Source organism: Lytechinus variegatus, chromosome 1, assembly GCF_018143015.1.
Source record: "Lytechinus variegatus isolate NC3 chromosome 1, Lvar_3.0, whole genome shotgun sequence".
NCBI classification, from domain to species: domain Eukaryota; kingdom Metazoa; phylum Echinodermata; class Echinoidea; order Temnopleuroida; family Toxopneustidae; genus Lytechinus; species Lytechinus variegatus.
Window position 1 is genome coordinate 63,055,973 of NC_054740.1, and position 14,601 is coordinate 63,070,573.

Here is a 14,601-nt window from a genome sequence, read left to right on the forward strand (position 1 = left end):
TTATTACATATGGTATGTCACACACCACTGCAGTGATCTGAGCCCACGGGAGGTGAATGGGGTGTGACCTTTGGTCAGACTGTGAGCCATCCCCTTACAATTCAGGCATTGCTATACAAAGACTTGACCTATTTTAATTCCATACATTCAATATCATATCTGATTTTAATAGATAGGTTGATATCACTTGATGTACATTGGCAGGCTTTATGCAGTGGCTGATGCTTTCTGCTTGGCCTCGTGGAACCGTTTCATCCTAGCTTCTAGCTCTGGGCGGAAGTGACGAATAAGACCCTGCGTAAAAATAAGAAAAGATAAATGGCGGATAAATGGACACTAAAACAAGTACAGGACACTATACAGGCCAATTCCATGATATAATCATCCTTATTGTATATTCAACCAAATTTTTTCAATCATATGAACTACTCCAGCCACAAAAATTTGGAAGAATTCATGAAAAATCATATTAACGAGTAGAAAACAGAGATAAACCCTTTCATGAAATTCTCAAGTTCATGAAGTTTGGGGTTGAATACTCTGGCTTTTCCCTATTAATGTCAACTTTGTATCAATTTGATCTAAATCTAAGGTTCTCATGAGGCCTTTCTCCTTAGTTACAAACAAGTCTCCACCATTGACACAATATTTGTTCCTGCAACAATAGCTCTTGGGCTTTTATTTTGTCTAAGATACAGGGTTGGGGTTGCAATAGGGTTATATGTTAGGTTCAGGGTAGGGTATAGTATTAAATCCTGGGTTGAAGATGGTCATATAATTAGTGTGTGGAATTTACAGCACAGCAATCGTCGTTGGAGCATATGTCATGGAATCATCTGCACAAGTTGACCTTCATACCTTGATTATTGAAGATTTCAATGCTGATACTCAGAACATGATCAAAGTTCATGGAACATAAATGACCTAGCTTTAACATTGGTCATGTGACCTGAAACTCTTCCAAGATGATCGGTGATACTGGATTACCCTTATATCTGGGTTTCGGAAACGAGGTACATACACTTCCAAAGTTATGATGAAAATTTAGAAATTGAGCCTTGGTTAAGATTTCAATTTTGAGGAAGCCGCTGATGTTGGAAAAACGGCGCCTATAGTCTGCTATGCACGTGGGACAAATAAGAATAATATATTTCATACCCCCAACAATATAAAATAGATAACTGTGTGTGATACCAGAATGTGCATACTAGCTGCAATGTGACTGTAACTACTTTGTAAAATTCCTTACAAATCCAAATTTAATAAATTTCTAGTGGCACCCTTAATTGATTTTTCTATACCGGTATTCATTAAACTTGCTGGGGTGATCTTAAAATTATATTTTTTACCTGTACGGGCCATGCTGCACCATCCCCGAGTGCACAAATAGTATGACCTTCAATCTGCTTACTCAGCTCATACAACATATCAATCTCGTCTGGCTTGGCATTGCCTTCCACTGGAAAAGTACACAAGTGACAAGAGCCAAAAATGATTATGGGTGGGTATACAATAACATTTTCATACTATTGAGTCTGCACAAATCAACATTCATTGGTTAGAATAATCACTTCTCAATCACCTCACTGAAGCAAAATTATATGACCAATTTGGCAGTGTTATTCACTTTATTATTGAATTGCACCTCAGTTTGAACACATTTGCACGTTTGTGGGGATTGGATATTTTCAAATGTTGGTTACCCATAGAGCCATGATAACTTTTCAGTATTATTATTAACCTCGTCACCAATGTCACTAGAATCATTACCATCATCGTCAGAATCATCAACATTCTAAGAATCATCAACATTCTGAGAATCATCATCAGCATTATAAGAATCATCAACATTACCAGAATCTTCATCATCATCACAATTTTTCTACAGAAGCAGCAGCATCAACATTACCACCAATACTGTAGCCACATCACCACAATAATCAATATTGCATCATCATTATGACCATCATCATCATATCCTCAACTTCACCATCATCATCATCATCACTTCAATCATTCAACATCATCATCATCATCACCACCTTATTCACCATCATCATATCAACCTCATCATCTTTATCATCACCATCAAAATCATTATCATCATGATCATGATCAGCATCATATCACTTTCACCATCATCGACATCATTATCACCACAATCATTAGTGCAATCCTCATGACATTCATGCTGACCATGTGGTATTTCTTATGACATCATAGTGATAAAAATAATATAAGCATTAAAGAGTCAAATTAGATAAGCCTGACACTCATGAAAAAAATTGTCAATTTTGATCCCCCCCCAAACTTGTCCATTTACCATATGATCAGAGTGAAAATTAAAACTTACCAAATCTGTTAGTAATCTTGGTCATCCAGCCAGTTCCTTCTCTGCATGGTGTGCACTGTGAAGATAAAAAAAATGAACATTCAGCCTATGAGTATAATAGACTAAAGTAGATATCTATTCATGTATTTCTGATTAAGTTCTTGTAAATAATCGCATTATTTCAACATCGATAAAAAAAAAATTTAAAAATCTTAGTGCAAGGATCTTGTAAAAAAATAGACAGCCGATTCCATTAAAAAAGTAATTGTTTTTACAAATTAGACCCCGTTTTCTCAATTCTAACTTTTCTTCGAGCAACAATTCGAAAATCCCATATATAACGTGTTGGACATACATGACTTATAAAATCTGCGCAGATAAAATCAGTTAAGAATATTCACTTCTATCTTGCAATGAAAGATAGTTTTCAGTTGATGGCACACTCAGTCAACACCATGAAAGTCTAGATGTGGGATTACAATAGTGCTTCTATCAAATCAATAGCAAAGAAAATCACAAATTGATGGCCCTCTCATGGTAGCAAAGATTTATAAATGAAATTACAGCAACTTTTTGGGACAAGATTTATTTTTACCCCCTGCTGTCAACACCTGATTATCAATAGCAATTGAACATTTTTCAAAATAAACCTAATGACTCGGGCCTAGTCTGGAATGTACAATCAAACCACATCATGGTCATGATCCTTACCTGTCCACAGCTCTCATGCTGGTAAAACTCCATGAGCCTTGCAATAGATCGGACAACATCAGCCTGCTTGTTCATCACGATGACGGCAGCAGTACCAAGACCAGTCTGAGCGGCAACCAGGGCATCAAAATCCATCAACACGTCATCACACACACTGAAAAGGATAATTGTTTTTAATCACTTTATTGGACGATAAAGAGACTTATCAGTGGCTCAAGGATAGGACGTTAAATGGAGGCCCCGTGTAGAGGAGAGTCACCACCTTTGCACGTTAAGAACCCACTGCATTATTTGTATAAGAGTAGGGGGAAACCCCGGTGTAGTGGTCCATCTGCATTCCCCTAATCAGTTATATCGGGAGGAGAGACCTGCAGGTCATAGTGATTCAGTTCGCTTTTCGCCTCCCAGGCACAGGTGACGCCAAACAAATAATAATAATGGCAAATGAACATGAAATAACAATAACACGAAGAACCAAAGATGAGATTTACTTAAAAAAAAGAAAAGTAGAACGTCACAAGGTATATCAATGATGGATATTGACATTGGATCTAAACAATTTGAGATTATTTTGAAATCGCTTTTATGACAATTAACTTGTATCATCTACCACTTCTCGTCTTACATGTAGATTTCAATGCTTACTCTTTAGGGATTAGAGGGGTAGATGAGCCACCAGGTATGACAGCCAACAGGTTATCCCATCCACCTTCTACACCACCAGCATGCTTCTCAATCAAGACCTTCAGAGGAATAGACATGGATTCCTCCACTGTACAGGGAGTGTTCACATTGCCTGAGATGTTGAAGAGTTTGGTGCCCTGGTTGCGTTCACGTCCAAAGCCAGCGAACCACGAAGCTCCCCTCCTACAGATGATCTGAAAGTTGTTACATAAAGCAATACAAGCCTCATAAATTGGATTGGCATAGACTTATTCAAAATCACTGCAAATAACTTCTTTAAAAGTAGGCATGATCTTAAATAGGTAAGCATACCAGCCTATTGATTTTGTTGAAATTATTTTGAATTTTTTTGAATAGACAAAATTACGACAAACAACTTTTGTAAAAGTATGCATAACCTTAAATAGGGAAGCATACTGACCTATTGTAATTTTTTTTTAATTATCTTTTTTTCCAAAACCACCTCTTACAGTAAAAGCCATCACATTCAAAGCGAAATAAAATGTCATCAACAATATAAAATGATAACATTATAACATTTGACGAGATGAATTTGTAAAGCGCAGCCATTTTATATATATATACTGCTTCTGTTTCAATGTTAAAGTCCATAGAAATTTGAGGAAGCATGCATGATACAGTAGCCATCTCTGTCTCTGTGCAGTTCAAACTTACTGGTGCAACAGCGACTGTCTCTACATTAGCCACGGTGGTAGGGCAACCAAAGACACCAACGTCAGCAGGAAAAGGAGGCTTAAGACGGGGCTTGCCTTGTTTGCCTTCTAGACTTTCAATCAGGGCCTGTAGATCAAAAGAGCAATCATATAAATCAAACATTTCCCTGCATTCAATGGTCAGTGTCAACGGTTAATCGCCAATTTTTCTACTGCCAACTCGTGTACACACCACACAGTCTACATTCATTTAGTCTAATGCCAATTCGTCCATTAATATTTTGTTTAACAACCATTTGGTCCATTAACCATTTTGTTTAACAACCATTTGGTCCATGACCACTTCGTCTAATCACCATTTCCTCTATGACCATTACGTCTCAAAACCAGTTTGGTCTAGTACCCACTTTCTTTTCATTCATTTCGCCCAATTAACACCTATCTAATTAGACCAAATGGTTTATGGACTTAATGGCTATTGGAGCAACTGGTTATTAGACTAAATGGTTAGTGGACGGATTGGCAATTAGACCGTGTGGATAGTGGACAAACTTATGGTAGACCAAATGATAGTAGACAAGTTGCCAATTGGACAATTGGGATTAGACGAATTGGAAATAAACTGTGTCAACTGGAGAGTGTTTCAACAGTCAGTGCCTTCAATGACTAATTTGTTCTTAGCCAATCAGATGCAAGGATTTCAGTAGCTTACAACAATCGTCAGTGAAAATTTGTCTCAAAAAATTGCCCTCCTCTTCTGACTTAAATGAACAATCCATTCAAACATTTTCTCTTCATTCATACAGTTAGTATAGAATAACAAGTATCATGGATTGACGATGTCAACGCTACTTACAGTTTCTTCTCCACAGATATAAGCTCCAGCTCCTCTATGCATGTAGACATCAAAGTCATACCCAGATCCACATGCATTCTTTCCAAGAAAACCTGCTTCATAAGCCTGACAAAAAATACATATCACCAAAGAAGCATTATTCCAGTGACATGTTAGGTGCTTTATACAGGCATTTCTATTAGAGGGTTGTTTCTATGCATAACTCAACAAAAATATACCTACTAATACAACAATGCTTAACTTATCCCACTAATTATTCAAACAATCAATAGAGTAAAGAAATTATTAAAAAATATAATACATATACAGTTCAAATACAAAAGATCAATGTGCTTCACTCAATACTAAACACTAAGAACATAAACTACTAAATACAACTTGAAATATAAATTAACTGATGGAAATAATCTATTGAATCTTCCTTAGGGTAACTAACAGGGAGAAAGAGAGAGAAAACAGAGATATATCAAGAAGGATAGAAGAGGTATGCATTTTCAATCTAGATTAAGAGGTAGAGAAAGAGATAAAGAATCAAAGACTTGTTTAGAAACACAATTAGTACCTCTTTAATAGCAAGCTGCATGTTTGAGGCCTCATTGTAGAACTCTCCACGGATGTAGATGTAAGCTACAATAGAACATAAAAATCAAGAAATTCTTGTAACAAAATTACAAAACGCAATGATCCATGACTGTTATTAAACTCTACTTGATACTTATCCACTACATATAGGTATGAGAATCAATAGATGCGCGTATCGTATCTCTATCTAGCAAGCTCAGCCATATCACCCCCATATTGAAAACTCTTCACTGGTTGCCCCTGAAGGAACGCATAGTCGTTTAAATCCTTCTTTTAATTTTTCATATAGTCAATGGAACTTCCCCCAGTTACAATAGGTTTTTGATGCATAATTACCAACCCTCAAGAAATTTACGATCCTCATCATCTTGTCTCTTACATGTTCAAATGCTAAGAAATCATGCAGGGAAACGGGCCTTTGCAGAATTCTCTCCCACAAAGTTTGAAAACCCAGACTTCAGAGACCACCTTCAAAAGTAACCTGAAAACATACCTGTATATGAGTGCTTTTTGATAGTCATTGACTTATTGTTCAGACATGTATTATATGTAAATAGTTATTGTTGTTCTGCTCTGAAGCGCCTTGAGCATCTGATCAAGAGGGAGAGTGCGCTATACAAATCTCATGTATTATTATCATTCCTTAGCCAGTGCACACGACTGCAAAGTATTTACACTATCCCAAAAAGAAAATACCCACAAGTTACATGTACCTGTAGGTACTGTTCAAAAGTAGAAATTTCACAGGAATTATCTAAGAGCATGGGGATTTTTCTGAGATGACAACAAATTAGAACAGCTCTGGATATGGGAAACTGAACTCCCCTAATCAGTTATATGGGGAGGAGAGACCTGCGGGTCATAGACGTTCAGTTCGCTTTTCGAATCCCAGGCACAGGTGACGCCCAACAAATAATGATTAACAACAACAACAATAATAATAATAATTATTATTATTTCTTACCTGCTCTAGCTCCCATGGCTCTGCCTGCAACCAGACAGCCTTCTACTAGCTTGTGAGGGTCATGCCTCATTATCTCCCTGTCTTTACATGTACCTGGTTCCCCTTCATCTGCATTCACTACAAGATATTTAGGTCTGTACCAAAAAAAAATAACGATTTGTTAGAGGGAACTGAACTCCAGGGAGCTAATAGCACACAAAGACACTCCTAGTCTGCAAGGGTCAGGGTTACATATGATATGTAACATGCAAATTCAATCTTATTGATTAATATGCAGTATCGCGGGTCTTAAATCATGATCTGACCAATACAGCGGTTCCTTTTATACTGCAAGCAATGGGGAAATTAAGTGTGACTATAAGTCACAAAAGTAACAAAATTCCTTACATAACACCCCCAAGGAGTATGTACATGTGTAATCCAGGTCTAGAGCTCATTCTGTTCGAACAGAGGGTCGTAGGTTTAAATCCTAACCATGGCGAGTTTTCCTTCAGCAAGAAATTTATCCACACTGGGCTACACTTGACCCAGGCAAGGCGAATGGGTACCAGGCAGGATTAATTCCTTCAATGCACGAGCACTGAAAGGCAGCTCGAGCTAAAGCTAGGGTAATAATAATAATGCGCCTTGGAATAGATCTTAGATCTTAGGCAAGATCATGTGTTTTATTGCTCTTCTGTCCCAGAACATGAGCAAAGTTATAATTACCTTCCATCCGATGGCTTGTTCATGAAACCCCACTTCATACCAGTTGGAAAGCCTGCACCACCTCTTCCTCTTAGACCAGAGTCTCTTATCTCTTTTAATATCCATTCATGTCCTTTCAGCAGAATTTCCTTGGTCTTGTACCAGTCTCCCTGTATAGTGAGCGGAATGATTTCATAGGCACTTATTCTGAAGCCAGTTTTAAAGGGGAAGTTCACCCTGAAGAAAACTTTGTTGCAAAAATAGCAGAAAAAATAGTAAAAAATATTGGTGAAGGTTTGAGGAAAATCCGTTAAAGAGTAAGAAAGTTATTAGAGCTCAAAGTTTTGGATTTGTGACGTCATAAACGAGCAGCTGCCCCATGTGTTATGTAATATAAAATGCATGAATTTCACATTTTGCATGGTTCCTGATGACTTAATTTTGTTTTCTATTCATGATTGGATGTGAAATGATTTGTCTATTGATATACAAAAGGTACAGTGAAAACCATTTTCAATTTTCTTAGAAAATGGCATTTCATTGATTTTTTACCATTCGCTATGTAGGAATGCTGCTCGCATATGACGTCACAAATCAAATAATTGAAATTCTAATAACTTTTTAATTACTTGATGAATTTTTCTCAAACCTTCGGCAATATTTTTTATTATTTTTTCTGCTATTTTCACAATAAAGTTTTTGTCAGGGTGAACTTCCCCTTTAACTTAGACCATGGTCTAACTCTTTGCTAAAATTATGGGAAGCCAAAAACTCAAAAATTCTGATTATATTGCATATTTCTTGTATTTACTATTTTGTTTCCCTTTGCTTTCATAATGAAGAAAATATTCCAGTAATCATTCTGAAACAGTTATAAATGATGTATGTGTCATAATAATTAATAAGTTGAACATGTACTAATAGAAATTTGTGTTCCAATTGGTTTTCCATAGTTAAACCATAACTTTAAGCCAGGGTTTAACGGCCATATAACTCACTTCGTACGGCAACCTTATTCCAAATACTCATAATCCCATTTTTTCTTATTTCACATCATCATAACCAGTGAATACTGGAATTTTCTCATTTTCAATTATGACGACTTTATATTTTTGCTTTCCTTTCTTTTGAGGTTTCATTTCGTTATTGATAATTGACATTTGGCCCTAATTTTCTCTGTATTTTCTAAGAACAGAAGCATTTTTTTTTCAAGGCTTTCAGTCTCTCCTATAATTACACATCCTTTGTAATATGTTTTTGGACACCATTCGGGATAATTTTCTCACTCGATTTGCTCTCTCACAAATTTATATTAAACGTAAACATCATAACAAAACCATAACAACAGTCATCTAAAAAGTCTTGATAGACTTTTTACGAGTGTCGTAGTCGAGCACATATTTACTCACCCTTGACATTGCTCCTTTCAGCTTCCAGTCATGTCTGCCATAGAGATTGGTAAATATCCTATCTTCATCCTTCAGAGGATCATTCTATCAATAACAAATAAACAAACAGTCAACGATGTAATTCATATTCAGCTTTATACTAAAACATAACATTTTATGATATAGCAAAATTTGAGAATAAGAGCCTTAACTCAAAATGAACCTTCAACAATGATTGTGGCTAGAAGGTGCTTTAGTTCAAAACAACACAATAATTGTTCATGTGAATAGATGTGACTACACAAGCTGCACACCAACTTAATTACTATTGAACCTAAAACCTATAATCATACCATACCACATCAAACTTCAGAGATATCATACAAATACACTGGGTTTGAGAAAGTACTTATAGTGGAAATATTTCATCTGAGGTTGGTCATGCAATTACTATTTTCAAGAGAATCCAAGCTGAGGACTGGTAGGCATACTTGTCCAGCTGATTGGACCTGGCTCAGTTTCAATGACACTATTTCAAAGTGCACATTATTGCTCTCCCACATGACAAATGTCTTTGTGAACAAAACAACATGTCTAAAAAATCAGATTCTTGTGGTCATACACCTATGAGGGTAAATTCAAGCCCAAGCAGGGTATATTTTCTTTGTATAAACTCACTTTATCAGCACTTGCATTGTGTCGAGATGATGTAGCTAAACTGCACGTTGCCTGAGTTTGAAGTCGTCCTACAAATTAACAAAGAAAATGAGATGACATAAATTTACCTTCATTAATGTAAGTTTTCCTTTCAATTTAAACTATACTATAGTACATTAAGACTACTTTTTAAAGGAGTTAAAGTTTAGAATTAAAACAAACACAGCTATCACAATATCAACATAGTTCTAAAAATATATTCACTGATCATAAGCATTGCAAAAGCACAAATTCTGTTTGAATAGTAGAATTAGGCAAGTGCAATGGTGAAGAGTTTGTATGGGGGAAAAGTGACAATGAATCTCCCTTGTCCCACACATACACAGCCAGGCAACTTCAGTTGGCTTTTTCACAGATTGGGCTACCAATGCAAAGCAATGGCATGGTTAACAACAGACTTATGCAAGGCTGGGTTACATGCTACTGCCCATTGCATTTAGGGGATTTTGCATTGTCAACCCTAGACCAAAAGCTTCGGTCTCTGTTGTTGGCTGTTCCACTGAACTCTGTTGTTGGATTCACTCACCGAATACAGAGACTGAAGTTCTAGCTTGATCTGTACAGGGGACTCAATGGCCATTGTTTATGTAATAAGTTCAGATAAATCAGGGAAGTGAAGTTGCACTACAGCCGTAGTGTGGCTGCCCCCAATTTCATTTTGGCAGCTTCCTGCGCCCCTTGTGGATGCACGTTTTTTACTTATTATCTACGCGCTGCGCTAATTAGTTTTAAGTCTCTTTACCAGTGATTCTTCCGATGATAAAAGATAATTCTTTATTTTCACATTATTTAAATTGTTAATCGAACGAATTGTATCATAATTCTTGTGTATAATAGTAGTTTATATTTTTCAACACTTTCTCGGTCTAACTTGCCAATTCAGTGTAATTATAAAACATATTTTTCTTGATTATAGTTTTATGATATCAATGCGTGCAAAGTACCATGACAACACAAAATAACTATTTTCTTGATTTTGTCACTTTGCTGTTATTTGACCTAGAAGGAGACCTTCGTTTACAGCTCCTCTTTGCAAAATCTGTTTTAATTACTGCCATGCAAAAGTTATTTATGTCCAGCCAACAAGGTGAGTTGGATCGAAAGAAGTTTTCCTTATTCATGATATTGCTGATATAAATTATTAATCAATTCTTTATTTTCATGTATTATCATAACGATTGTGGAATATGATGGATATTTGTTTTGGAACTTGATATTGATGTGCTTTTTGTTTATATTACGTAATTGTACTTTAAACTTAGTGACATGACAATTGTTTATGAATGATGAGAATTAGATCTAGTTAAGAATTATTGTATGAAATGTTAAATGATCGTATACAGTACGTCTTGTTTGAAATGTCATAGTTGAGGAAATTTCACTAAAAGAGTAATTTAATAAGACTTGATTAATATATGTTTCATTGGAAAAGATATTATTGAAATGTACATCTTCGATATGAAATTAATTGTTTGAATTGTTCAATGTTTGTTACAGTTTCACGGCACTGTTTGGAATAAACTTTCAACATCCGTCTAAACATTGGATCTTTTGACTTTGTCTAAATAACTTGGTGGCAGTTATACGTAGTAAGTCACTGTTTGGTGCATTTCATGCCAAAACAGAATACCGGTAATAATCTTTATTTTGGTAGAGCCTATAGGCCTACAGTTTTTATAGGGCCTATTGTTATAATATAAAGACAAAAAAAAAACGATAAGCCCCGTCGGGGAATTTTGCAGTGTTAATCGCTTAATGTTGGCTGCATGATAGCAAGCCGTCTGTGTATGAAGAGAAACTTTTTTAAAAATTTAAATCTGTTATAAAACTCCTCAAATTCAAAACAGACAGCTGCCAGCTGTCGACTGCGTCTGTCAACCTAGTCTTGAGGACGCAATGATGATGATTTTTTTAGATATGTCATCTATTTCTTCATCATTGACGTCTTGACACTCTCTCCATAGTGCCTTCAGCGAACGACCAAAACAAAGATGGATTCCCCCAAAAAATCCATCCTTTTAAACCGAAGTGAATAGCATTCATTTAATTTTATTAATTCTTACACCTTCCTACGCCTAATGCGTAGGAAGGTTTTAAATATTACTATTTAAAAATGTAAAAAAATGAAGATTTCTTACCTAACTGATGCCGCGTAGACCCCTCGTTCCACATGTAAACAACGGAAATACAATAGCGTCGACCCTTGAACCGCTTATGTATGACGTACTTCCGGAAAGCAATGCCGTCTCAACGAACAATTTAGAGATAAAAAATCTTATTTAACAAATATTAGAATTTATTTTGTGATCATAAATAATTTATATATATTGATATTAATTATTTATGATCACGAAATAAATTCTAATATTTATATATAATTCTAATTTATATATATTGATATTAATTATTTATGATCACGAAATAAATTCTAATATTTGTTAAATAAGATTTTTTATCTCTAAATTGTTCGTTGAGACGGCATTGCTTTCCGGAAGTACGTCATACATAAGCGGTTCAAGGGTCGACGCTATTGTATTTCCGTTGTTTACATGTGGAACGAGGGGTCTACGCGGCATCAGTTAGGTAAGAAATCTTCATTTTTTTACATTTTTAAATAGTAATATTTAAAACCTTCCTACGCATTAGGCGTAGGAAGGTGTAAGAATTAATAAAATTAAATGAATGCTATTCACTTCGGTTTAAAAGGATGGATTTTTGGGGGGAATCCATCTTTGTTTTGGTCGTTCGCTGAAGGCACTATGGAGAGAGTGTCAAGACGTCAATGATGAAGAAATAGATGACATATCTAAAAAAATCATCATCATTGCGTCCTCAAGATAAAGACTACTGTCAACCTCTTGTCTCTTGAGAGTCCTTGTGACTTACTACGTACATGTATGCTCGAGGAGATCGAGATAATAAAATTGAAAAATGTTGAAATCTCCTTGAAACAGACGGCTGCCAGCTGTCTAAGGCCTAACCGTACGTTAAATTAAAAGTTTAATTTTGCTTTCAATTTAACATGACTTGATTAACAATGCATGACTTGAAACAAGCGTTCGGGGGAAAGGTTAAGATCTAGATTCCTTACCAACTCCTGCCCTCAAAAATGATATCCCTCTGCTTGAAAGTGCCATCTTATCTTGTTACGTCTTCTTTAGTTCCAGTCAATCTGATTTCCATACGTTTTGCATGAATTAGTACACGTCTTTGCCAGTTATAAATATAAGAACATCGCATTCGACAGACCGACTGACTATCTGCCCGTGTTACAAAACACCGGCACTAGCGCTGCAGTGCAGTAGTAGTGCATGTAGCTGCATTGAGCGCTGCGCCGAAGTTATACAATTAGGAAATCGACGCAACGAACGCCCGCAGATGGCGTCCTACGGGAAGGTTGCTGGAAGGTCTTCCCGAAGGTCTTTTTCTCTCCGGGTTTTCTCTGTCTCTTGCATGTTTCATCTTCCTATAATAATGTATACATGTATATTTATATAGTTTTCATTTTTAATATGTTGTGAAAGAAATAGAGAGAAGATAGAAAACAATGGTAGGAGCTTAAATTCTCTATGCTCATTTCTTTCACAACATATCAAAAATAAAAAAAAGTTGCCAAAGCTGTTACATATTACTGATTTCTCAACGTCGTATCAGGGGGGGGGGCTCTCACGTAAGTACATTGGTGGTACCAGGAGGGGAATATAGGGGGTTTGTTTGACGTCCCCCCCCCTCGGACATCAGAGTAGAAAAAAGGGGGAATGACCTATACATTTCGGTGCCGGCCCTTTTTTGTGATTTTCAACTTTTCGGGACCAAATTACCTTCATTTAATGAATTTACACCCTATTATAGCCAATCTGGAATAAAATTTATTGAAAATGTTGTTTAATTGATTTCAGTTCCATGGATGACAAGTTTATCCCAAAAGAAGTTAGGAGGAATGCGGGGTGGGGAAAGTGGTTTGGGGGTTCAAATTCAAGGTCAAAGTCAATAGGCCTACTCGGATGACTATCAGAAGCCGCACCGCCGCCGCTCACAAGACCCCTTTGGACTCCTTTCCCAGTACCGCGATCCCGTTCCAAATAATGCCCGGTATTATAGTCCCAGGGGTCCCAAGCAGGACCGTCGCAAAGGGGGTAGAGGGCTCGAGAGGGTGTGACAGCCCCCCCCCCTAATTTCAATATACATGTAGTCGGTAAATCAGCGCTGCCGTCGGGAAAGAGAAAAAAAAAGGAGAGAAAGGGAGAGAAAAGAAAAAAAAAGAAAAAAAAAGAAAAGAAAGAAAGGACGGGAAAAAGGAAGGAAAGAAAAAAAAAGAAAGAAAGATAAAAAGAGAGGCACAAAGTACGGGAAGAGGAAGGAGAAAAATCAGAGAGAGAAGAGAATGGGATGAACAAGAGTTTGATTGGGCCCGTGTGCCGGTGTAATGAAAGATGCGGAGTGTGAGATGTTGGAAAATTTATAAATTGTCTGTTACGCAAGCGCAGGGATGTTGGAGTGAACTTTCTATTGATTTGGACAGTGCTTAAAATGTCCACTGTCGGGTCAATAAATCAAAAATTGCAGCTCGCGCTTCGCGCTCGCATGAAGTTTATATTATTGAGATAAACAGCTTGTTCAATTACAGATGCAAACACTGAGTTTGTTTTAATGTAGAAAAAAAAGTTTGATTTTAAAGTCAAAATTTTCAGCTCGCGCTTCGCGCTCGCATTATGTTTATCGAGATACACAGCTTGTTCAATTACAGATGCAAAAGCTGAGTTTATTTTAATGTAAAAAAATTGTGAAAAGGTTTAGTTTTCAAGTCAAAATATCCAAAATTTTTGCGCTCGCATCATTGTTTGGTTGGTGTATTCATGCACCTTCTTCATGTTTATAATCTAGTTTATAAGTCGGAATATGATTTTTTTTTAGCTCGGACTTATTTGCACTTGCTCTATTTGATCAATTAGAAATGTATTCTATTAATGATTCACTGCGAAAAGCTAATCAATATTTTTCAGCTC

General features: G+C 36.3%; 1 protein-coding gene across 1 annotated transcript; it reads right to left on the minus strand.

Moving 5' to 3' along the window:
• Nucleotides 1–12,926, minus strand: LOC121419324 (NADH dehydrogenase [ubiquinone] flavoprotein 1, mitochondrial-like). Its single transcript, XM_041613738.1, has 13 exons — nt 12,687–12,926; nt 9,557–9,624; nt 8,900–8,983; nt 7,512–7,660; nt 6,804–6,937; nt 5,820–5,884; nt 5,258–5,362; nt 4,403–4,528; nt 3,689–3,921; nt 3,044–3,197; nt 2,354–2,408; nt 1,350–1,459; nt 1–294 (listed from the first exon to the last, which is right to left on the minus strand). The coding sequence occupies exons 1-13, from the start codon at nt 12,730–12,732 to the stop codon at nt 208–210; spliced, it is 1,416 nt and encodes a 471-aa protein (XP_041469672.1). The 5' UTR covers nt 12,733–12,926; the 3' UTR covers nt 1–207.
• Nucleotides 12,927–14,601: the final 1,675 nt, after the last annotated feature.

What these genes read in the sequence shown, in the direction of transcription:
- LOC121419324 (XM_041613738.1), bottom strand. Translation starts at nt 12,732, where the DNA reads ATGGCACTTTCAAGCAGAGGGATATCATTTTTGAGGGCAGGAGTTG. An exon ending in ACAATGCAAGTGCTGATAAA is followed by an intron (nt 8,984 to 9,556) that starts GTGAGTTTATAC and finishes TGTTATTGATAG; the next exon opens with AATGATCCTCTGAAGGATGA. An exon ending in CAAGATTACTAACAGATTTG is followed by an intron (nt 1,460 to 2,353) that starts GTAAGTTTTAAT and finishes GTACTTTTCCAG; the next exon opens with TGGAAGGCAATGCCAAGCCA.